The following is a 26,159-nucleotide window of genomic DNA, read 5'->3' on the forward strand; positions in this document are numbered from 1 at the left end:
CAATAATCTCTTTTTAATCCATTCACATGGTCAGCTGCTTACTAAATGCTAAATTTGCACATAAGTGTTCGTATGCTGTTGAATTGTGTTTTATGAATTTGTTTGGCTCATTCGTTCACTTTCGTCGCCGCTTGAAGTATATCGAAATGATCATTTCAAACACTGAATTGGTGCATAAAACATTTAGACTCACCCTGCTGTTGGATTTTGTGTTTGTATTTTTCAAGAGATCAGCCAATCTTGAGTGTTTCAACACTTCAGCAACAAAACTGACAACCTGCTGAATGCCGCTGACCAGTCGCTCCAAAGCATCAAGTCGCTGATCCTGTTGTTCCTCCTTCTCTCTAACAGTCTCTATAACAACACGCACGTCACACAACATCTGCTCCATGCTTCGTCCACCTGTGCCTTGATCTTGACCGATGGTATCCAGTCGCCTTATAGACGCTTCCTGCAGGGCGAGGAGTTTGTCTATCTTATCACTCAGATCACAGACTTGTCCTTCAATATGTACGAGAGCAGAAGGCGAGGAGGATTTCGAGGAAGCCTGATTAGAAAGTGGTGAAGACGGACGTTTGTTTGAGGTAGAAAGCGAAGATCTTCTTGCTGTGGCTCTTCCAGCGTTCGATCGTTTTTGGGCGTGAAGTGGTTTGGGGTCATAAACCCGAGCAAGAGACTTCACAAGATTAGAACTCATTATGACAGTTTAAAACAAGATAAAGTATAGACGTAGCCTACAGTTCGTTTGTTCTCCTTTTCACTCTCTTGCTGTCTCTCTGTCTGGTGTCTCCAGCTTTAAAACCAATGCTTTTTATAGGGGTCAGCATGCTTCCTCCTACTGGCCGGTGTGCGAGTGGTCAGCGTAATGTCACTGTTATCTTCTGGAGGAGGGGTTGCGGTGTGCGATTAAAGTGTGAATCCCAAATCCAGGTGTGAAGATATTGAAACCAGAGTGGGTGTGAAGAAGACCTTGATGGACTTAAAGAGTAACATCTCAACAGCACTGACACATCTTTCAAATGTGACTGTTAAACCAGTAGATTTCTCCTGGTCGACTGACGATTAACACCCAGATAAAGGGACTGTGTTCTTTGTTACTGTATGTAACTCGGATCCCTTTGTTCTAGGCTAGAGAACGCAATGAGCTCCAATGAGCCAAGTGCAAATGTGTGATTGAACAAGAGCAGGTGCGCACAGCTGAGCCTATTGAAAAACCAGGACAGAATAGCTGTTGAGACACTGAAATGCCTCAGACTTCTATTTTCAACGTCGTTCCACTCTCTTGTTGTTCTACGAAGCGCTGCGAACTTCTACGAATTTGAGCTGCGCACTGCAAAAAATGCTTTTCTAGCTTAGATTTTTTGTCTTGTTTCCAGCCAAAATATCATACAATTCTTAAATCAAGAAGAATTTTCTAGAGTAAAAATTATTTTCTTGTTTTCAGAAAAAAACAAGTCAAAATTAAGTGAGTTTTTGCTTAGAACATGCTAAATAATTTGCCAATGGGGTAAGCAAAAAAAAGCACTTAATTTTGACTTAAAAAAAAAAAAACGACAATAATTTTTACTCATCTAGAAAATCCTTCTTGATTTAAGAATTTTCAGATATTTTGGCTGGAAACAAGACAAAAATCTAAGTTAGAAAAGCATTTTTTGCAGTGCATGGATTTTTTAAATAACCTTGAATATTTCAGTAAGAGACATCAAATACCTTACAGCCAGTATTTGATGTCTCTTACTGAAATATATAGTGGAAAACCCATCAAAGATTTACGTTATTGTAAAAATCCACATTTTATACATATTTTGGACTATGGTACCATTATTTCAATGACATGAAATGGTTGCACTATACGAGCTACTGGCTCTACCTGTTGCTATTTTTACTGCAACACGACTTGGAATACACAACTCAGAAAATTAAATACTGATACGATGACCACAGCTACTATAAGAGCTTAGATGGTGATGGTTGTAAGTGTAGGCTTAAACCAAACGCCATACCATTGATTTTCCCCCACAAGGAGTATATCGAAATAAATCTGCGCTGAGAAACTGCTTTAGTGGCTGTGGCGTCATGAAAGTGATGCCGCATGGCTCCCACAGTCATGAGAAAAACTTAAAAATATCATAGAAAGTTGAAGCTGTGAATTCCAATGATCTAAAAAGTCCTAGAATTGATTAGATTTAAAACAGTCTTCAGTTTATAGTGACTTTTTATTATTTGTTCTAGAATATATAAATTATTTAATATTTATTCTAGATTTAAGTTATGTTCAGCTACAAATATTCAATTGACTAAAAATTACTCTTTGTAAATTTAAAAAAAAATTTTGCATTTATTCAAAAAAATTCTAAAAAAAATTATGCAATAACATTAGTTAACATGAACTAAAAAAAACATTTACTAATTTAACATTTACCAATTTACTAATACATTATTAAAAACAAAAAGTTGACTGTTAATATTATTTAATGGACCTGAGCTAACATGTGTCAGGTTAGTCTTGTATTTTCTGTTTTCCTAGTGTTTTTCCCCTTCTGTTTCTAGTTCATATGGTTTAGTCCTTGTCTTCCCCTCTAGTTTTGTTTCCATTTGGTTTAGTCTATGCCCATATTTGTATTTCCCCCTCATCATCTCGTTATCTTGCTTGTAACCACGCCTTGTTTTCTGTGTATTTAAGTCTGTGTCTGATCACTCCCAGCTGTCTGTCGTTGATGTTACATGTCCTCGGTTTATGCTCCTGGTTTTTGTTTGTTTGTATCATTTTCAGTGTTTTGTTTAATAAACTTTGTTTATATTCATTTATTCCGGTTCTCCTCCTCCATCTTCACTCCTCATCCCGCCTGACTGTGACAACATGAACTAACAATAAACTGTTATACTTTTATTAACTAATGTTAACAAAGATTAATAAATACTGTGTTTTGAATAACAAATTACTAACAATTTGTTATTGTTCGTTAATGCATTACCTAATGGGACCTTTTTTTTTATTACCAACTATTTCGGTAACACTATAAGGTGTCATTTGTTAACATTAATGTATTAATAAACATGAATGAACAAAACAGTGCCTTCATTTTTTTCACATTTTGTTTTGTTGCAGCATTATGTTAAACTGCTTTAAATGACTTTTTTCCACATCAATCTACATCTCATACACCACAATGACAAAGCACAAAACAGGTTTGTAACAACTTTGCAAATTTATTAGAAATAAAAAACTGAAAAGATCCTGTTGCATAAGTATTCATACCCTTTTCTGGGACACTCGAAATTTAGTTCAGGAACATTCATATTGCTTCTAGATGTTACTACACTTCGAGTGGAGTTAAACTGTGGCAATTTCATTTGAATGAGTATGATTTAGAAAGGCACACACCTCTCAGAAAAGGTCTAACAGCTGAAAATGCATATCAGAGCAAAAACCAAGTCCTGAGGTCAAGAAAACTGCCTGTAGAGCTCAGTAACAGACTTGCGTTAAGGCAATGATCTAGGGAAGAGTTCAGAAAAAAATCTCACAGAAGCATGTAGCCTCCATTATCCATAATGGAAGATGATTGGAACAACTAGGACTCTAGAAAATGTCTGCCAGCCCCCATCCAAGCTGACAGAGCTTGAGAGGTGAAAAGGTGAGGCAAAGAATGGCAGATAATTACCAAATGTAGATGTGCAAAGCTTGTCACATCATACCCAAAAAAGACTTGAGGCAGTAAAGGTGCTTCAACTATGTACTGAGTTAAGGGTATGAATACTTATGCAATGTACTTATTTCAGTGTTTTATTTTTAATACATTTGTAAAATATGCAATTCTGGTTTTTGCTTTGTCATTATTATGGTGTATTATGGTGTATTATGTAAAACTCATTTAAAGCAGCTTAACATAATGCTGCAATAAAACAAAATGTGAAAAAATGAAGGGGTATGAATACTTTTGCAAGGCACTGTATATTTATTACATTATTTAATAATCTTTGTTAATGTTTCTTAATAAAAATAAAGTTGTTCAATGTTTGTTCATGTTAGTTTACATTTAACAAACATAACTTGTGATTTTAATAATGCATTAGTAAATGCTGAAATTAACATTAAGTAAGATTAATAAATGCTGTTCATTTTTAGTTCATGGTAACTAATGTGTTATAAAGTGTTCCCAATATTTCTAGCTATGCTCAGCACAAAATACTTAATTGGCTATAAATGATTCACAAATATAATATCTAAAAAATGTTTTGAAAAATCCATAAGAAACCTAGAAAAACCTAGTAATGAAAACGTTTTAAATTAGGATTGAGCAGGAATCATTTTGACAATTAATTGACAGTGAGCCACAGATGCTGTCCAATAAAGCTTAACTTGTATCTAACCAGGAATTTTCCTTTAAAATCATTCAAGCACCACTCTAGCATAACACATACGAGACCTTAAATTTCCACACATTAATCTTTCAGCCTGTCAGTAATGAACAGCCTATAGCTGTTAACCTGTTCAAAACACCTTCCTGTTTGCCCTATACAGGAATCTGACGTCCAACACCCACTCTTTCAATCACATTAACACCCATAAGGAAGACAAATTTAATAAAGAATCAGCTAAATTCACAAATTCACACAAGTAAAAAGACTGAAAGTAAGCTGATACAATCCACAAACAGGTGCTACAGTATACTTTTATCATAAACAGATAGATATAGCCCTGCTAAACGCCCTTTGCACACGCTACACTGTAACCCTATAGCTTGTAAATATTAACAAAACAGCTAACCAGTGGGACTGATAACATAGCTAAGCATACAATAATCTTATTTTAGCCTGGATCGTTGTGTGCCTCACTGTATGTGATAGGCCACCCTATTAAAAGTCCACAGTTGATTGCTTGGAGGAGTAATGGTTTGTTTTCTGATTGGCTGATGTATTAATAGCTAGCTGCTTAACATTCAGTAATCTCGAGAGGATTGGTGGCACCTTTGGTATGGGAACTTGATAATGTGAAGTGAGCTCCACCGTTCTGACAACAACAGCTTATAAAAAGAGACTAAGTGCTCACATTCCTTTGTGTGTTGGAGTGCATTTGTGTACGTACATGCCTGACTGTGTGTATTTGTGATTTAATTACTGATGACAAAAACATCTAGCCTCACATGGAGATGGAATGAAGTGTCATTTATGATTACATAATTATATCGGAATGTGTTTTGCTACAGAAATGCATTTCATTGCATAACAGGCATGGGACTGTCTGTCACTCACCCATGGTTTTTATTTACTCTACAAGATCAAATCAGCATATTAGAATGATTTCTGAAGGATCATGTGACACTGAAGACTGGAGTAATGGCTTTATATATATATTTAGATTTGCCATCACAAGAATAAATTACATTTTCAAATGAATTCAAACTGAATTTTTTTACTGTATTTTATTTAAATAATTTATTGACTAAATTGTAATTATATGACACAAAGTGTATATAGATTTCTTAATGTCTTGCGAAAAGGCACATACAAATAGAAATTTACCAAGATGGAATAGAAGTTAACAGCATCTCATGTGTTACATAATAGGGGAATATGATATGACGGCCCTAAAGCAATAATCACAGATGGTCAAAGAGCTATGGATTATACAGCATGTAGAATATGTGTAGAATGACAAACAGGACACACACAGAGACATAATTCGTACTTTAGCAGCTGCAGACTGATTGTATAAACTAACAGTCACAGCAGATGTCACCTAACTTTGGTGCTGCAACAAATGGTATGAAACAAACAGATCTTATAAACACATTATATGTGTATCATTATATGTGTACACATTATACACATATCATATCATGTGACATAATAATCACATTAGTGTTTTACCATGGTTTTAGAGTTGCATGTTTCAAAGTGAAGCACACACATTGTTAAAGGAATAGTTCACCCAAAAATGAAAATTTGATGTTTATCTGCTTTCCCCCAGGGCATCCAAGACGTAGGTGACTTTGTTTCTTCAGTAGAACACAAACAAAGATTTTTAACTCAAACCGTTGCAGTCTGTTAGGCATATAATGGCAGTGAATGGGCACCAAACCTTTGAAAGTAAAAAAAAACAGACAAATCAAATTACACCCTCGTGACGATACATTGATGTCCTAAGACACGAAACGATCGGTTTTTGTGAGAAACTGGACAGTATTTATATTATTTTTTTTACCTCTGATATACCTGTGTACGCGCACTGACGTAGTATACGCAAACGGCAAAAGCGATCTGTCGCATGTATACGACACTCATTGTTTATACAGTGCACAGAGATCGTGGGTATAGCGGCTATTCAAAATGGTAATAACGTGTGCTTATCCTGATTTAAAGCTAAAAGATTATGTTTGCTTGCATGAACTCATCAGAGACTGTTGACTGTTCACCAATTCCCAACTTCTGAGCCTGATCGCTTGAAGTTATGGTTGCTTGCTCTTTGGATGGATAGCAACACACCCATAAACTTAGTAAAAGTGTGGAGGGTCTGCAGCGATCATTTTTCCCCTTCCCGTGTTTGCGTATACTAAGCAAGAGCGTCTACAGTCGTGGCCAAAAGTTTTGAGAATTACATAAATATTGGAAATTGGAAAAGTTGCTGCTTAAGTTTTTATAATAGCAATTTGCATATACTCCAGAATGTTATGAAGAGTGATCAGATGAATTGCACAGTCCTTCTTTGCCATGAAAATTAACTTAATCCCGAAAAAACTTTCCACTGCATTTCATTGCTGTCATTAAAGGACCTGCTGAGATCATTTCAGTAATCGTCTTGTTAACTCAGGTGAGAATGTTGACGAGCACAAGGCTGGAGATCATTATGTCAGGCTGATTGGGTTAGAATGGCAGACTTGACATGTTAAAAGGAGGGTGATGCTTGAAATCATTGTTCTTCCATTGTTAACCATGGTGACCTGCAAAGAAACGTGTGCAGCCATCATTGCGTTGCATAAAAATGGCTTCACAGGCAAGGATATTGTGGCTACAAAGATTGCACCTAAATCAACAATTTATAGGATCATCAAGAACTTCAAGGAAAGAGGTTCAATTCTTGTTAAAGAAGGCTTCGGGACGTCCAAGAAAGTCCAGCAAGCACCAGGATCGTCTCCTAAAGAGGGATCGGAGTGCCACCAGTGCAGAGCTTGCTCAGGAATGGCAGCAGGCAGGTGTGAGCGCATCTGCACGCACAGTGAGGCCAAGACTTTTGGAAGATGGCCTGGTGTCAAGAAGGGCAGCAAAGAAGCCACTTCTCTCCAAAAAAAACATCAGGGACAGATTGATCTTCTGCAAAAAGTATGGCAAATGGACTGCTGAGGACTGGGGCAAAGTCATATTCTCCGATGAAGCCTCTTTCCAATTGTTTGGGGCATCTGGAAAAAGGCTTGTCCGGAGAAGAAAAGGTGAGCGCTACCATCAGTCCTGTGTCATGCCAACAGTAAAGCATCCTGAGACCATTCATGTGTGGGGTTGTTTCTCATCCAAGGGAGTGGGCTCACTCACAATTTTGCCCAAAAACACAGCCATGAATAAAGAATGGTACCAAAACACCCTCCAACAGCAACTTCTTATAACAATCCAACAACAGTTTGGTGAAGAACAATGCATTTTCCAGCGCGATGGAGCACCGTGCCATAAGGCAGAAGTGATAACTAAGTGGCTCGGGGACCAAAACGTTGAAATTTTGGGTCCATGGCCTGGAAACTCCCCAGATCTTAATCCCATTGAGAACTTGTGGTCAATCCTCAAGAGGCGGGTGGACAAACAAAAACCCACTAATTCTGACAAACTCCAAGAAGTGATTATGAAAGAATGGGTTGCTATCAGTCAGGATTTGGCCCAGAAGTTGATTGAGAGCATGCCCAGTCGAATTGCAGAGGTCCTGAAAAAGAAGGGCCAACACTGCAAATACTGACTCTTTGCATAAATGTCATGTAATTGTCGATAAAAGCCTTTGAAACGTATGAAGTGCTTGTAATTATATTTCAGTACATCACAGAAACAACTGAAACAAAGATCTAAAAGCAGTTTAGCAGCAAACTTTGTGAAAACTAATATTTGTGTCATTCTCAAAACTTTTGGCCATGATTGTACACATCAGGGACCGAAATTAAGTTTTTGATACACCGGCCAAGTTGGCCGGTGGATTAAAAAATCCACCGGACAAACTTATTTTTTACCTGCCAAAATTCTGAACGATTTAACACAGATATATCCAAAGCACGTTATTCTGTATATTATGTGTGCTCCGGACAGAGAGGAGTGACAATTAAAACATCAATAAGAAAAACAACTTTTTGGTCATTTTAGATTTTTTTATATAAATTGAAATGTTTTTAACAAACTATCTGATCTAGTCAGACTCCTTTTTTTCTTTGTCCATGAAATCTCGCCTCCTGCTTCTGACGCAGTCTTTTTGCCACAGCAGGGTTCAACGCTAAGGAATTTTTCTACTGGCCCGATCAGGCCAGTAGTTCAGATTATTACTTGCCCTGCCAACATTTTTACTGGCCCAGCCCAAAAGAAAAAAAAAAGTTAATATTTATTTCTTAGCCACATATTTTAAATGTGTCAAAAGACAAATATAACTATACATACACTTTTTATTCAGCATAACTTTTCTTTAAATACAATTGATAATTTAAAGAAGTTTTTAAGATTTCAATAACTAAAAATATATACCAGCAGGTGGCGGCACGAAACTGAAATTGATCACTGAATCATATTCATTAGATTCATTTGAATGCATGGTTCATTCAAGAATAAAGCAAGTGACTCTCTTGAAGAATGGGAAATTGAATCATTTCACTAGATTCGTTTAAAGCGTTCACTTATAAACGACACACCGCTGTGTTTGAATGGAGACGCGCAGAACCGTTGCACATTTACAATCAAACACAGCAGTGTGACTTGGCCCAGAATAATTTTGACGACGGAAAATCAGCCATAGTGTTATTGTCAGACAATGTAAGTCACTTAATAATAACTTCTTGTTCTTTTAACTGCTGTATTAAATCAATATCTAATTTACAAACTCCCATAAAAAATATTAAAAGCTGTCACTCATCTTAGTTTCCGATATCACAGAGCTCTATTATAATCAACGACTCTCTCTGTACCGTAAGATCAATCTCTTATTTAAACTCTCTCTACACTTTGTTTATAGAAGAATTCTTGAGATATATCTGTGATACATTACTGTGCTGTGAACCCAGACACATCGGCATTTGGCTTTCTGGTGTATTTAGGACTAACACAACAGGTACAAAGCTGCGATCGTATTTATCTCTGCCATGGTTGATCGCGCCTTCTTGTTATTCGCGCTAGTGACGGGAAAAACTACAGCGAGTGACGCGATGCGCATATTCGCTTGGCTCTCGGTGTGAACGCACCATAGACTGTATTTGCGCACGGCAAATTAAACTTTATTGACAAGGCAGCACTGGCCCGACCGGGGGAGCATCACAGAGATCCGTGATACTCATACTGATTAACGTTACTGGGGAAAAGATTTACTCGCCATGTGGCGGATGGCGCTTTAAATTTAACTCGCCAGACAGAGAATTTGCTCGCATTTGGCGAGTGGCGAGTGTTAATTTCGGACCCTGGTACACATGTAACACGCTGGATGCTGAGCATGTGCTCAGGAGAGTATGACATTGCTGTGTATCAGCGGTAAATGATGATATAAATCCTGATCGGTTTCTTGCAAAAAAAGACTGTTTTGTGTCTTAGGACCAGTGTTGGGAGTAACGCATTACAAAAGTAATATGTTACAGTAGTTTATTACTTTTTGCTGTAACGCGGTAATATAACGCATTACTAATACAATTTGGGTAATAATATTACTCGTTACAATCTCAGTAACGCAAGTTACATCAACATATTTTAACTCAACATTAATTTGTGAATTAAAAAAAGTCCACAAGTAAAATATTTTGTCTTCCTGTTGCTGGAATTCGATGGTTGAGATGACTGCAGAGACGGATTCTACATTTATGAGATGGACGCACTCCCGTTATGGAGAAACAGCACGAGTAACTCCTAGAAACATCTAGACTGGTGCCAGTAACACTAAACTAATGAAGAGAGCTGCGGAGTCGGAGAAGAGAAAAAATGACGGACGAGCGCATAAGCAACAAAAATTAAGCTAAAAATGACTAAATCTGTTTTTATTAAATCATAGTCCGCATATAAAATGGATGAATACGCGAAATATATCTGATTTTCAAAACGAAAAGACTGAGTGACATATGCTGCTGAGTTTGGTTCACTTTTGTGTGGAGTGGCGCTCTACGAAAGTTCACGGAAAGGAAACCAAGATATAATAGTAAACACACTGCAGTTATAAATGATCTGTATGAGCAAAAATGACGGAGTTATTCCGCTATTCGATTGCCCCGGCGCCTCACGCACACACAGCGTTGCAAAAGTTGCAGTCTGTTAATTATAAGAATAAAATACAGTCACTGGTCAAATGAAATAGTGCGTACTGCATAGTATCCGTGCCGTCAGCCTGAGCTCGAGCCAAACACATATTTGCTCATGTGAGGAGAATGTTTTATAAGCGCGTTAAGTACAAATCCTGGTTTACATAATAGTTTAGCATTCAAATACATCACGAATATGGACACATTTAATTGGATTGATGCAGAATGAGAGGTAGGCTGCACGAGAACAACGCCGTTTGTTTTTAGTTTCGCTTTTACCCTCATTCGTTTTGGCTTGTTTAGCAACTTGTATTCTTCATTCTTGTTTTGTTCTGAAAACCATTTAAAATAGCCTATAGGCGATTCATTGTGTTTAATGATTGTACATTATAACACTTCGCTTTATTTACCGGTGTTATTTATGAAAGTATTAATGAGTTTTGTGCTTATCTGTGTTTAACCTAAACTACAACGTAACATTAATAGACATACCGGTAGGCCTACCTAAATATGTTTTTATAATTTTATGCTAGCTATCCTAAACTTAATGTATAATGAGCAGCTATAAACTTTTTTTTGGCATTTTATAATCTGTGGATATTTTGATGAAAGTAACTCAACAGTAACTTAAAAGTAGTGTAACGCATTACAATTTAGAAACAGTAATATTGTAATATAACTAATTACTATTAAAAGACAGTAACTAGTAATATATAATGTATTACGTTTTGGAAGTAACTTGCACAACACTGCTTAGGACATCAGTGTATCGTCACAAGACAAGTCACTGCAATTGGGACCTTCAACCCACTAATCCTCTTTGAAGTCCACTTTATGGAGAAAAATCCTGGAATGTTTCCCTCAAAAAACTTTTTTTCAACTGAAGAAAGAAAGATATGAATATCTTGAAACCAGTGGCGGCTACTGGTCTGTCAAATAGGGGAAGCTCATTTTCGGTCTACATCATAAAATTGTCTATTTATTTAAAAGTAAATTCTGCCCTACGTTCCTTTTCAAGAAAATGGTCTGTGACCCTGTCGTACCAACTAGGCGTCTTTTCCAGTGACTTTTCGTGTGCAGTTTCATATGAATGAATGATCTAAAAAAAATATTAAACTCTGTAAAAGTGAAACAAGGAATGTGGTGTATAATTGTGTGAAATGTATGATGAAAATCAAGCAATTTCGCCAAGCAAATATAAAGAAATAGGTTGCAGCAGTTTTTATTTCGACTGAACTTGAGAAATCCACGATGGGACTGAGCGGCCGCAGAGAGCGCGAACGAATAGCTTCAGCGATTCCTTATAGGACAAAATCGCTGTCAGTCAAAAGGACATGCAATCTTTCGACAGACCCTCCAATCATCACGCAGAAGCTCAGCGTCCAGGCCAGCCCACTCCCCATTCACTCCCAGAGACGCTGAGCGTCCGTGGGCGGGACATAATCGCAGCGTTTATCCAATGACCGTCTAGTTTCAAAGCACTGAAAAAAAACGTTCAAAGCAGCCCCATTGAAGTCAATGGACGCTGGGCTTCAATGGGGAAATGCACTGTGACGCTACGGGAATGTATGAGAAGAAAATCAAGTCAGCCGACCTGCTATATCTAACTGATTCTGAACGAATTCGTCTTTGAGATGAACGTTTTCTAACGCATTTTTAGTCAATAAAATGTTAATACAATAGTACGTAATTTGACCATTAATTTTGTGACATTATAGGGGAAGCTGAGCTTCCCTTGCAGTCTTAAAGAAATCGCCACTGCTTGAAACGACATGGGGAAATTATCAGGAAATGTTCAATGTTAATTCTGGAATAAACTAACCCTTTAAAAATCACAAACCACATACCTTTAAATCATTCTGAACACACATGACAAATGAAAACAAAATAAGTGTTCTAAAATCAGCTCAAAATATTAAACGTGATATTTTCTGACAGCATGGAATCACAGTGTGATTTTTTTTTTAGGTGAATCATCCCTTTAAGGTTTGATAGTTAAAGTGATCCACCACAAGGGGGCAGAAACTACATAGTTAATCTGTAAGCTAGAAATCTACTTTGTGGGACCTTAATATAAACATCAAGGATGCAGGATGAAATTTGTGGTTTAAAAAAGGCAACTTAATACCTTAGTGTTTTTCTGCCCTTCTATGACAACCCTTCTCCCAGAACAACCAGTCTGAAGGTGATGACAGCCCATAAAGTCAGACTGTTGCAGAATACCTCTTTAACTACCTGAAGAGACTGCATGTCAATCACCTCTTTAATGCCACAAAACTAATCCCCTTATAAATGTGTTAGACGCGTCATGTTGGCACACGCACATGGAAATGTGTGCACCGGCCAGAGAATGTTCATTTGCGTGAGTGAAAGAGAATAAATGTACAGGTGCGCCTGTAACCCTACACCACCAATGAAGTCATTACTAGAGAACTTTAAAACCAGTGTGGGTGTGCATATATGTGCACATGTATGTATCCACAAGAGTGTGTTTGCTGCCTTTCAATGTAGAAAGAGCATGCGCAGGAGGCTATTTCAGGGTGGGCGGTAACTAAATGCTCCCCATCCCCTGATGGATTCCATCCTCTCTCCCCTCCCTCCCTTTCCCTTCAAACTTGCCATCCCAGGAAGGTCACTGCTCCCTTCCCCCTGTTCTAGCAGTGTATGTGGGTGAGAGTGTGGTTGGCAGCGGCTGAGTGTGCGCACATGCTGACGTGAGGGAGTCCCAGGGAAACACTGATGAACTTATGTCAGGTGACGACAACAGCTGTGCCAGATCCAACAGGCCGTCCTGATCTACAGTGCCTTGCAAAAGTATTCATACCCCTTCATTTTTTTCACATTTTGTTTTGTTGCAGCATTACGTTAAACTGCTTTAAATTAGCTTTTCCCCACATCAACTTACACTCCATACACCACAATAATGACAAAGCAAAAACCAGATTTGCAAATTTTACAAATTTATTAAAAATAAAACACTGAAATAAGTATGTTGCATAACTCAGTGCATAGTTGAAGCACCTTTACAGCCTCAAGTCTTTTTGGGTATGATGTGACAAGCTTTGCACATCTGCATTTGGCAATTATCTGCCATTCTTTCCCTCACCTTTTCACCTCTCAAGCTCTGTCAGCTTGGATGGGGGCTGGCAGACATTTTCTAGAGTCCTAGTTGTTCCAATCGTCTTCCATTATGGATAATGGAGGCTACATGCTTCTGTGAGATTTTTTTCTGAACTCTTCCCTAGATCATTGCCTTAACACAAGTCTGTCACTGAGCTCTACAGGCAGTTATCTTGACCTCAGGACTTGTTTTTTGCTCTGATATGCATTTTCAGCTGTTAGACCTTTTCTGAGAGGTGTGTGCCTTTCTAAATCATACTCATTCAAATGAATTTGCCACAGTTTAACTCCACTCGAAGTGTAGAAACATCTAGAAGCAATATGAATGCTCCTGAGCTAAATTTCGAGTGTCCCAGAAAAGGGTATGAATACTTATGCAACGGGATCTTTTCAGTTTTTTATTTCTAATAAATTTGCATTGTTACGAACCTGTTTTGTGCTTTGTCATTATGGTGTATGAGATGTAGATTGATGTGGGAAAAAAAGTAATTTAAAGCAGTTCAACATAATGCTGCAACAAAACAAAATGTGAAAAAAAAATGAAGGGGTATGAATACTTTTGCAAGTCACTGTATTTCATGACTAACTTTCATAATTTCTGTTATAAAATAGGATTAAAATATTGAGAATGCACTGCAGTTTTTGTCTTATTGTCCAGTAAAATATCATAACATCCCTAGATGCCAAGATTTACACGTAAAAACTTCCTACATATTTACTTTTAGATCTACATTTAATTTGTAGAAGTAAAACTACTTAAATATGAATACATGCATATATTAACTTAGTGTAGTCAAAAGTTTGTGAACAGTAAGATTTTTAATGTTTTTAAAGAATTCTCTTCTGTTCAAGCCTGCATTTATTTGATCTAAAATACAGCAAAAGTAGTAATACTGTTAAAAAAATTTATTATTTAAAATAACTGCTTTTGATTTGAATATATTTTAAAATGTAATTTATTCCTGTGATCAAAGCTAAATTTTCAGCATCATTACTTCAGTCTTCAGTGTCACATGATCCTTCAGAAATCATTCTAATATGCTAAATTGCTGTTCAAGAAACATTTATCATTAGTAGTAATAGTAGTAATATAATTATCAGTATTTAAAACAGCTCAGTACATTTTGTCAGGATTCTTTGGTGAATAGAAAGATCCAAAGTCTAAATCCACATTTATCTGAAATAAAAAGCTTTTGTAACATTATACACTGTACCATTCAAAAACTTGGGGGGAAATAAATTATAGAAATTAATACTTTTATTTAGCAAGGATGCTTTAAATTGATACATTTATAATGTTTCAGATAAATTATTTTCTATTCTTCAAAGAAACCTGAAAAAATTCTACTCAGCTGTTTTAAACATAATACTAATAATAAATGTTTTTTGAGAAGCAAATCAGAATTTTAGAATGATTTCTGAAGAATCATGTGACTGGAGTAATGATGCTAAAAAGTCAGCTTTGAAATCACAGGAATAAGTTACATTTTAAAATATATTCAAATAGAAAACAGTTTTTTTTAAATAGTAAAAAATATTTCAAAACCTTACTGTTTTTACTGTAAATTGGATCAAATAAATGCAGGCTTGGTGAGCAGAAGAGACTGAAAAGAAAAAAACATTAAAAATCTTTCTGTTCAAAAACTTTTAAATGGTAGTTTATGCAATATATAGGGTGATATCAGGCAAATTGGGCCATCAGGTAAAATGTGTCTTATCTCTTTAAAAGTTAACAGCCTATGACTGATACGATTTTCAAACTGTTGCCAACAAGACTTGACATTTAGCAAATGATTTTATTGGTCTGAGGTTGCTAAGGGTGGAGGGGCAATGCCTCATTTTGAGACCGTGCCAGAAAAAAGCAAGGTGAGTGGCTTGACATAACCAATCAATAATACGGTTGATAAATCAATTTAAAAAAAACAAATGCACATTTAGAAATAATGATTCATAACCATAGTCCTGATGGCCTCTGTCAGATAAAATGCTGATTTTGCTAAATAATCCAGATTATTTATATAAAACAACATTTTAGTTACTGGCCCAATTTACCTGAATGTGTTAAGATTAAATGAGCCATTCATTTCAGCTAAAATGGGCCACCATCTGAGTTGAGTTTTAGCAGAAATTTTGGTGGTTCCTCTACTTAAAAATTATTTATATTAATAATATATTATATTATTGGATTTGTGACCTTTTTCACATTTTACCTTCTAAATGTGTGTGTATGTGCATGCGTACACACAAACATAGTTCTGCAAACATGGGCAAAATAAGGTGCAAAGTAACTAAAGACATGAAAAACATTAGGACTGTACTGCACAGCCCAACAAATTTAATTTTACAACAAATCTTATTTTGTATTAGTCCAAAATGGTTCCCTGGAATTGTTTGATAATCTTGTGATTATTTTTTCTTAGTAGGACACGTATTTAACAATTGAGAGGTAGTAAATACAGTTCTAGTGGAAATGTATAAAATTAAATAAATGCTGTTCTTTTTAACTTCGTATTTATCAAAGAATGAAAAAAGAATCACAGGTTCCAAGAAAATATTAAGCCACACAACTGTTTCCAGCATTGATAATAAATCAGCATATTAGAATGATTTCTGAAGGATCATGTGACACTAAAGACTAGAGTAATGATGCTGAAAAATTAGCTTTGCATCACAGGAATAAATTACAGTTGTGGCCAAAAGTTTTGAGAATTACATAAATATTGGAAATTGGAAAAGTTGCTGCTTATTGCTTAAGTTTTTATAATAGCAATTTGCATAGACTCCAGAATGTTATGAAGAGTGATCAGATGAATTGCATAGTCTTTCTTTGCCATGAAAAAATAACTTAATCCAGAAAAAACTTTCCACTGCATTGTTAAGAAGGCTTCAGGGCATCCAAGAAAGTCCAGCAAGCGCCAGGATCGTCTCCTAAAGAGGATTCAGCTGCGGGATCGGAGTGCCACCAGTGCAGAGCTTGCTCAGGAATGGCAGCAGGCAGGTGTGAGCGCATCTGCACGCACAGTGAGGCCAAGATTTTTGGAAGATGGCCTGGTGTCAAGAAGGGCAGCAAAGAAGCCACTTCTCTCCAAAAAAAAACATCAGGGACAGATTGATCTTCTGCAAAAAGTATGGTCGAATGGACTGCTGAGGACTGGGGCAAAGTCATATTCTCCGATGAAGCCTCTTTCCGATTGTTTGGGGCATCTGGAAAAAGCTTGTCCGGAGAAGAAAAGGTGAGCACTACCATCAGTCCTGTGTCATGCCAACAGTAAAGCATCCTGAGACCATTCATGTGTGGGGTTGCTTCTCATCCAAGGGAGTGGGCTCACTCACAATTTTGCCCAAAAACACAGCCATGAATAAAGAATGGTACCAAAACACCCTCCAACAGCAACTTCTTCCAACAATCCAACAACAGTTTGGTGAAGAACAATGCATTTTCCAGCACGATGGAGCACCGTGCCATAAGGCAAAAGTGATAACTAAGTGGCTCGGGGACCAAAACGTTGACATTTTGGGTCCATGGCCTGGAAACTCCCCAAATCTTAAAACTTGTGGTCAATCCTCAAGAGGCGGGTTGGACAATCAAAAACCCACTAATTCTGACAAACTCCAAGAAGTGATTATGAAAGAATGGGTTGCTATCAGTCAGGATTTGGCCCAGAAGTTGATTGAGAGCATGCCCAGTTGAATTGCAGAGGTCCTGAAAAAGAAGGGTCAACACTGCAAATACTGACTCTTTGCATAAATGTCATGTAATTGTCGATAAAAGCCTATGTATGACGTATGAAGTGCTTGTAATTATATTTCAGTACATCACAGAAACAACTGAAACAAAGATCTAAAAGCAGTTTAACAGCAAACTTTGTGAAAACTAATATTTGTGTCATTCTCAAAACTTTTGGCCACGACTGTACATTTCAAAATATATTCACATAGAAAACAATTATTTTACATTGGAAAAATATTTCACAATATTACAGTTTTTTTGGATTTTCGATCAAATAAATGCAGCCTTGAAAAGCATAAGAAACGTTTAAAAAACAAAAAACAAAAAAAAAAACATTAAAAATCTTACTGTTCCCAACCTTTTGAATGGCAGTGTATGAAGTGTATTATATGCAGTTTGTTAAAACTGTGTAATCCAAATAAATAGCAATTTTTACATGCATTTCAAATACACAAATCTTAAGCTTAGGCCTAAATATGTTTATAACATGCAGATGTCTCTGTATATGGTCACATGGTGACACCTGACACTTAACTAACAAGTCTGCAGTCTCTCTAATGCAGAGCTGTCGATATGAAACTCCCTCTTCACCTCCTCAGACAGCTCTAAATCAGACTTGAAGACAAGAAGACTTGAGTTAAGCCAGAATTTTCACATTAGCACACGCTGTTCTAAACCAAGGGACAGATTATTTCAGGAGTAACACTATATTTTCTGAGCTTTTCCTAACACATCAACACTTATCCTTTCTTCAGTTATTTTTTCATTTGTTGTGGCAAACATTAGATTCCAGTAAAAAAATCTGAGTAGTAGTCCAATGGTAGATTCCGTTTTTTTGCATTAAAGGGGTAGTTCACCCAAACATGAAAATAATTAGTTACTCACACTCAAGCCATCCTAGGCATATGACTTTCTTCTTTCAGAAAAATAAAATTTGAGTTATATTAAAATATCCTGGCTCTTTCAGGTTTTATAATGGCAGTGAATGGGTGCTGAGATTCCAGCGTATGAGAAGTGACGAACATGGAAGTGCAGTGGAGAGACCAAAACACTGTACAAGTACAAAACTAGGATTTATAAAGAAAAATGTCTGAGGATTTTGATACAACCTAAGAGGAGACTGGTTTTCTTTTGCTGTCAACAAAATAGTTCTTGCGAAACTATAGCATATTTTTACAGAATCTTACGTTACGACTACATCTACGTCATCCGCTGGAATGCCACTTTCTCATGTATGCGTAGTCAGCAGAAGCTAGAGATTACAGCTTATAAGGTTTTGAATAAAGATAATTTTTCTTACACAAACGCATTGATTCACTTCAGAAGGCCTTTATTAACCCCTTGTCATGTGGAGTACTTTTTATGATTGATGAATGGACTTTATTGGATTTCCAAATCTCACCAGCCATTCACTGCAATCATAAAGCTTTGAAGAGTCACATTTTTAATATAACTTTGATTGTATAGACCTATTCGGTGATTATGTGGAGCTTATCTGGTGGCAGAAATTGACATTTTTCAAGTAGCAGTCTATGGAAGCCATGGAATAAAAGATTAAAAAAGGTAAATTTGAGTTTATATTTCAAAATTCTGACTTCATTCTCGCAATTCCGAGATTATATCACATAACTCTGATAAGAACTTGGCTCGCTCGGAATCATTAGTTAATATCTCACACTTCTTGCTTTTTTGTCCTTAGAATTGACAAGCTAGCTATTGTTAGGTAAAAAAGTGATATAAAGTCCAAAATATGAGATATCATTTGCATTTGCGAGAAAAAAAGCCCAAATTGTGAGATAAAATAGGTTAATGTAAAACGTTATAGGTTTAAATTGTATTTCATGCTGTAACTTTAAGGCCAATAATATGTTCCCTATGAACTGTATTTGTGAATATTATGTAGACCTATTGTTTAAATCAAGTAGAGTAATCATAGCAGGTTTCATTCATTAGTCTGTCCGTTTAAACATCTGCGTTTAACTTCAAATGGCATCTTTGACGACTGTATTCTATATAAACGATTTGCATTCAGATTCTGGCATCCAAAGGCAAAACAATATTTTTTTTCTCTTATTCCATGGATTTTCCCTTTTTCCCTTTTCCCTGCAAGTAACTGTGACGTCTACTCCAAATTGGTCTAAAATTGGTCTAAAAGCACACCTAGTATAGCTTGATTAGAGATGACATATGTTATCCTAAAATATTAATTGCAGAATAATTTTAAAAGGCAAATGTCTATAATGGTGACATTTCATCACACCTCAACCTCTCACTAACATGAAATCTTTATCTGTTGCTAAATCAACAATTGCATGCAAAATTATCTGTTGGGATATATTGTGCATGCAAACAATAATCATGTTACTGCATGACTGTCCTCTCCAAAAAAATAAATAAAATAAATAAAAATCTCAAAGTAAAAAAAAAGAAGTAATAATTTATTCACCCTCAAGTTGTTCCAAACCTGCATGAGTTTCTTTCTTCTGTTAAACTTAAAATATATTTATATATATATTCTTAAGAATTTCAATAACCAAACAGCTGAAGGTAACCAATGACTTCCAATGTAATTTTTATCTATGCTTTGGAAGTCAATGGCTTTGGTTATTGATATTGTCAACTGTTTGATTATTGTAATTCTTCAGAATATATTTTTGGTGTTTAACGGAAGAAAGAAACTCATATAGGTTTGGAACAACTTGAGGGTGAGTAAATGATGACACAATTTTCCTTTTGGGTGAACTATGCCTTCATAATTGTGATGTTTAAGAAATAAAACTGTAAAAGGTGTAAAGCAATCAACTAGCTATGACTACCAACAATGAGTCACAGTTATAATTACCTCATGCACTATATAAGCAACACTAGTGTTTGTGGTTAAGACACATGGTGTTCTGAATGCCACTTGGGTAAGAGGCCAGATCACTGAAATTACAAAGCTGTCAAAACTATCATGAGGGAAGGAAGACAGTAAATTACAGTATCACTCTTTTTACATGCACTGTGTGTCAGCTTATATAAAGTTGTTGCATTTCACTCTATTAACAGTGCAGTTTGGTCATTTCATTGTTAAAATATTGTGAACATTTAGAAATTAACTAATTGATTTATTAAGCATAGCTATATATCGAAAACCATTACTCAAGCATTCTTCATAACAAGACTTTCTGTGTTTTTTACGTTCAGACTATGTGCTAGTTGTGCTATGTCACATTGCTCACTTGTTCTAGAAGTTATTTACTTTTCATGTCAGACTTATGAATCAAATTAACATATTGTGTAGTATCACTCAGTTTAATCACCTGTGAAATCTAACCAGTGATAGAAAAATCTATTTATGGATAATCCATTATGAATCAAAACAAAATGTACACATTTATTTCTATATATCCCAAAGGAGTCTTTAAAATGGACACAATCCTCAATCACATCATTATATTGAGCTTTCAAATCTATTTCTTCTGTGCATTACTAGGTTCAGCCATCCATTGCAGGTGTTTTCAATCCCATCTAAAAAAAGATTTTCTCTAGCTACATTCATTATTTTTCATTCATAAGAACATTACGCAATACTATATAATGCTTCTACATTTTAAATTCTATATTTTCTTTAAATACTTCATAATTACCATCAGGAACCACATTGGGACTTTCTTTATAAATATAAAACTATTTAATTTAACTTTACTACTTCTGGATTATTCAAAGTTCATGCAAATGAATAAAAAAGTGCTATACACTACCAGTCAAAAGTTTTTGAACAGCAAGAATGTTAATGTTTTTTAAAGAGGTCTCTTCTGTTCACCAAGCCTGCATTTTTTTGATTCAAAGTACAGGAAAAACAGTAACATTCTGCAATATTTTTACTATTTAAAATAACTGTTTTCTATTTTAATATATTAAAATGTAATTTATTCCTGTGATTTCAAAGCTGAATTTTTAGCATTATTACTCCAGTCACATGATTCCTTAAAAATCATTCAAATATTCTGATTTGCTGTTCAAAAACCATGTATTATTATTATTATTATTATTATTATTATTATTATTATTATTATTATTATTATGCTGAAAACAGCTGAGTAGAATTTTTTCAGGTTTCTTTGATAAATCGAAAGAATAGCATTTATCTGAAATAGAAATATTTTGTAACATTCTAAATGTCTTTATCATCACTTTTGATTCATTTAAAGCATCCTTGCTAAATAAAAGTATTAATTTCTAGAATTGTGACCCTGGACCACAAAACCATAGCCAAAAATATACTGTAGGGGTCAAAATTATTGATTTTTCTTTTTTCTTTTTTTATTAACTTTATGCCAAAATCATTAGGTTATTAAGTAAAGATCATGTTCCATGAAGATATTTTGTACATTTTCTTCCGTGAATATATCAAAACGTCATTTTTGAATAGTAATATGCATTGCTAAGAACTTCATTTGGACAACTTTAAAGGTAATTTTCTCAATATTTTGATTTTTTTTGTACCCTCAGATTCCAGATTTTCAAATAGTTGTATCTCGGCCAAATATTGTATTCATCAAAGAATCCTAAAAAAAAATGTACTCAGCTGTTTTAAATATTGATAATACTAATAATAAATGTTTCTTGAGCAGCAAATCAGCATATTAGAATAATTTCTGAAGGATCATGTGACACTGAAGACTGGAGTAATGTTGCTGAAAATGCTGCTTTGATCACAGGAATTAATTACATTTTAAAATATATTCAAATAGAAAAGAGTTATTTTAAATAGTACAAATATTTCAACATTTTCCTAAATAAAATGCAGGCTTGGTGAGCACTTGGAGAGACTTCTTTAAAAAACATTAAAAATCGTACTGTTCAAAAACTTTTGACTGGTCGTGCATGTACCGTAAGACATTGCTTAGCCATTCAAATCACATTTTCATCTAAATGCAATCATGTATATTAGAACAAAATAAAATTTGTAATGTCAGCTTTGGGGGAAAAAAAAGTAAAAATTAAAAAATATTCATAAGTTTGTACCTGAATGTCAATAGATGCACTTTCTGGTGAACTGTCTCTTTTCCTCTTGTATGTAAATAAATTCCAAAATCGTCTCCATAGGATAGATGCAACCAAACACACACTTCCCACAATCCAAAGGTCCTTATCCTGCAAGAAGTTCTCCATGGCAACTACATTCACACTAAGCAAGCTCTTCACAACCGCCTCCTTTTCTTTTTATCTTTCCTTAACTTTGTCTTAGCAGTCTGTCTATCTCTCTTTCTTTTAACACCGGTCCGGTTGTTGACATGAGCCGTAGAAGCGAGCTACAGATTACGAAAGGTGGGCAGTCACAGCAAAGGAGAGACGTGGGTAACGGGTAAAAAACGCTCCTCCTCTTCCATTTAAGGAGCAAAACATCTATCAGTCAGTGAGACAGGAGGTGGACAGGTGGAACTCTGGCTCCATGGCAAAAACGGAGGGCAGTTAGCAGAACTCGGTGTATCCTTTAACGTTAGACACAGCACTTAAAGTGCTCACTCACACTCTCTCTCTCTCTCTCTCTCTCTCTCTCTCTCTCTCTCTCTCTCTCTCTCTCACACACACACACACACACACACACACACACACACACACACACACAATGGAGTGAATGGAACATGGTCTGTATAATCTGACACATCCATATGCATGCGTCATACTCAGCATATCTAAGGTACACTGATACTCTAGAATATTTTAAGGAGAAATGGCAACTTGTCATAGATTCTCCACATGTGTGACTTCTATAATCAGACTAGAGATATGCGCACGTGCACACTGACATTCAAACACACAGTCCAAGCTATTCAAAACATCAAGGCTGCGTAATCACACTCACAAAGCGATAAGAAATATGCTGAGGGGGAGGGTGGGTTCGAAATCGTAACAGTAGCAATCTGATTTAAATAGACTGCAATTCTTGGGTTACTTCTTTCTGACTTTGCTTTGCACCCTATAGGTCATCTGGCACACAGTCACAATATACAGTAATATAAAATATACAGTAATGTAAAGTAACAAGAATTTGTATTGAATCTATAAAAGTAATTTAAAAATGAAAATAAAGATGAAAAATGAATATGTGTGTGTGTGTGTGTGTGTGTGTGTGTGTGTGTGTGTGTGTGTGTGTGTGTGTGTGTGTGTGTGTGTGTGTGTGTGTGTGTGTGTGTGTGTGTGTTTTGAAAAAATAAATATATACCCTACCAGTCAAAAGTTCTTGAACAGTAAGATTTTTAATGTTTTTTAAAAAAGTCTCTTTTGCTCACCAAGCCTGCATTTATTTGATCCAAAGTACAGCAAAACAGTTAAATTTGGAAATATTTTTACTATTTAATTTTTTTTTATTTGGATATATTTTAAAATGTTTTTTTTTTCCTGTGACCAAAGCAAAATTTTCAGCATCATTATTCCAGTTTCCTTCAGAAATCTTTCTAATATACTTGAATTAAATAAATTTGAATTGAATTGAATTGAATTAATATGCTGATTTGCTGTTCAAGAAACATTTATTATTATTATTATTATTATTATTATTATTATTATTATTATTATCATCAATATTTAAAACAGTTGAGTAATTTTTTTCAGGATTCTTTAATGAAAAGATTTATCTGAAATAACATTATACACTATTCACTGTTTTTTTTTTGGGGGGGGGGTAATATTTTTATTAAGCAAGATTTAAATTGATCAAAAGTGATGATAAAGACATTTATAATGTTACAAAATAGTTTCAAAATAGTTACAAAAGCTGTTTTTCGGAACCTTCTATTAATCTAAGAAACCTGAAAAAAAATCAACATAATAATAATAATAATAATAATAATAATAAATGTTTTTGTGCAGCAAATCTGAATATTAAAATGATTTCTGAAGGATCATGTGACTTAAGTAATGATGTGAAAATTTACCGTTGAAATCACAGGAATAAATTACATTTTAAAATATATTCAAATATATATTCAGTTATTTTAAATAGTAAAAATGTTACTATATATATATATATATATATATATATATATATATATATACTGTATATATATATATATATATATATAATACTTGTTTCATAAATCATGAGCTGTCCAGTAACTGATGGGTTCCCCTTAACTATGCTCAGATACAGAAAGAAATGTGTAAAAAATTATATTAAATCACACACAAAAAAAAAAAAAAAACGGAAATAAGAAAAAAGAAAAAAAAACTTTAATATGTAATATACAGCATGGAAATGATATAAACCACAAGCAGACAGATGCATAAGGTATGTTTAAAGGGATATACTCACTCAAAAAAAGGCTAACCATTTTAGTCTCAAATATCACTGATATAAGAAATACTACAGGTGTAATTAGTTTTGTAAACCTTATTGAGTCAGCAAGCAATACAGTAAACTATTACATGAACTGGTGCCCCCTCCTGGACAGTCAGTAAACATACACAGTGCCACAGCTCGTTTATGGTATACATGACCTTGCTACTTTTTTGAAAGTTGATAAACGTTCTTGGGTGTGCTGGTATGTGTATGTTGGACTGTGTGTTAAACTGTGCATGTGCAATCTCTATAAAAATACCCTGAAGTATGGCATAGCTTGCAGGTGAAGAAAGTATAAACATTTCAGTGGAAAGTTAAACTTGTTTTCTAATTATTTTCAAATGAACTGTGGTATGCTGTCAAACACCACAAACAATAATGACCTCAGTTTCCAAAAAAAAAAAAAAAGAGGAAATTTCTTAATAGTTTTAATGGGTGTCATTCATGGTAATACAGCCCCCTCTGTGGGCATATGTAAAACAGTACAACACAACCAGCTTAAAATAATATATAAAACTCTCTCTTTTACGTTTACACACTACCATTTAAGCTTTTGGGGTTGGTAGATTCCTAATATTTTTGAAAGAAGTATCTTATGCTCACCAGGGCTGCATCTAATTAATAAAAAATAGAGAAAAAATAACAGTTTTTCATTTGAGTATGTTTAAAATATAATTTATTCCTATGACGGTGAAGCTGAATTTTCAGCAGCCATTACTCCAGTCTTCAGTGCCACATGATGCTTCAGAAATCATTCTAATATGCTGATTTGGTGCTTAAGAAACATGTCTTATTATCACTGTTGAAAACAGATGTGCAATGTAATATGTTTATGGAAACAGTAATACATTCCAGATTCTTTGATAAATAAAAAGTTCAAAAGAACAGCATTTCATTATGCCTTGCTGAATAAAAGTTATTTATTTCTTTCATATTAATAAATAATCTTACCGAGTCTGACCCTAACCTTTTGAACAGTAGTGTATTCATACCTATGACACAAAACACAACAGATTTGTTTTCTATAGACCACTAAAATATCTGTTTAATTCAAATTAACCCACAAAAGGCAATGTGGATGAACATTTGTGTCAGTGTATAACACCTCTGTCAGAGACTTACCTGCTCCAGAGTCTTTACTTGGACATGTTTGAGCTCCCAGTAGCAGCGCATTCTTTCTACTCGTTCAAGGTGGCCAAAAAATGCAAGTCGACCCATGCCAAGCTCCTTGACCCGTGCTTCCTCTCCCTCCATGGCTCTGTTGTTATGAAATGCAGGACATGGATGGGCAGCAGCTGTTTTATTAGACTTGGCACACTTCCTCTTCTTGTCTGCAGTAACTTTGGTGTTGTCTTATGAGCTAAAAAAAGAGAAAAGATTAAAAATAAGCCAATCAATGTGGGTGAAAAATCTATAGGCCTTTTTTTCCCACTTTTTTTGGAAATAGGCCTAGAAAATCGCAGCTTTACATTTTCCGCCGGTATTAGTACACAATATAAGTTTTAAATAAGACAAATGTCGAAACTCT

At 35.2% G+C, this 26,159-nt stretch overlaps 1 protein-coding gene across 4 annotated transcripts in view; it reads right to left on the reverse strand.

Moving 5' to 3' along the window:
- Positions 1 to 26,159, reverse strand: part of mylk4b (myosin light chain kinase family, member 4b) — a 53,459-nt gene that overhangs the window by 14,667 nt on the left and 12,633 nt on the right. For 2 of the 4 annotated variants that reach the window (XM_073853148.1, XM_073853147.1), the window contains exon 2: positions 25,754 to 25,991. In XM_073853148.1, the coding sequence (XP_073709249.1) occupies positions 25,754 to 25,885 (132 nt within the window). In that variant the 5' untranslated portion in view covers positions 25,886 to 25,991. Of the gene's footprint in view, positions 1 to 193; positions 765 to 22,314; positions 22,595 to 25,753; positions 25,992 to 26,159 lie in introns of those variants that run through there. The other 2 variants (XM_073853146.1, XM_073853145.1) reach the window with 2 other exon arrangements.

The sequence above is a fragment of the Garra rufa genome, chromosome 13 (genome assembly GCF_049309525.1).
Source record: "Garra rufa chromosome 13, GarRuf1.0, whole genome shotgun sequence".
NCBI lineage: Eukaryota > Metazoa > Chordata > Actinopteri > Cypriniformes > Cyprinidae > Garra > Garra rufa.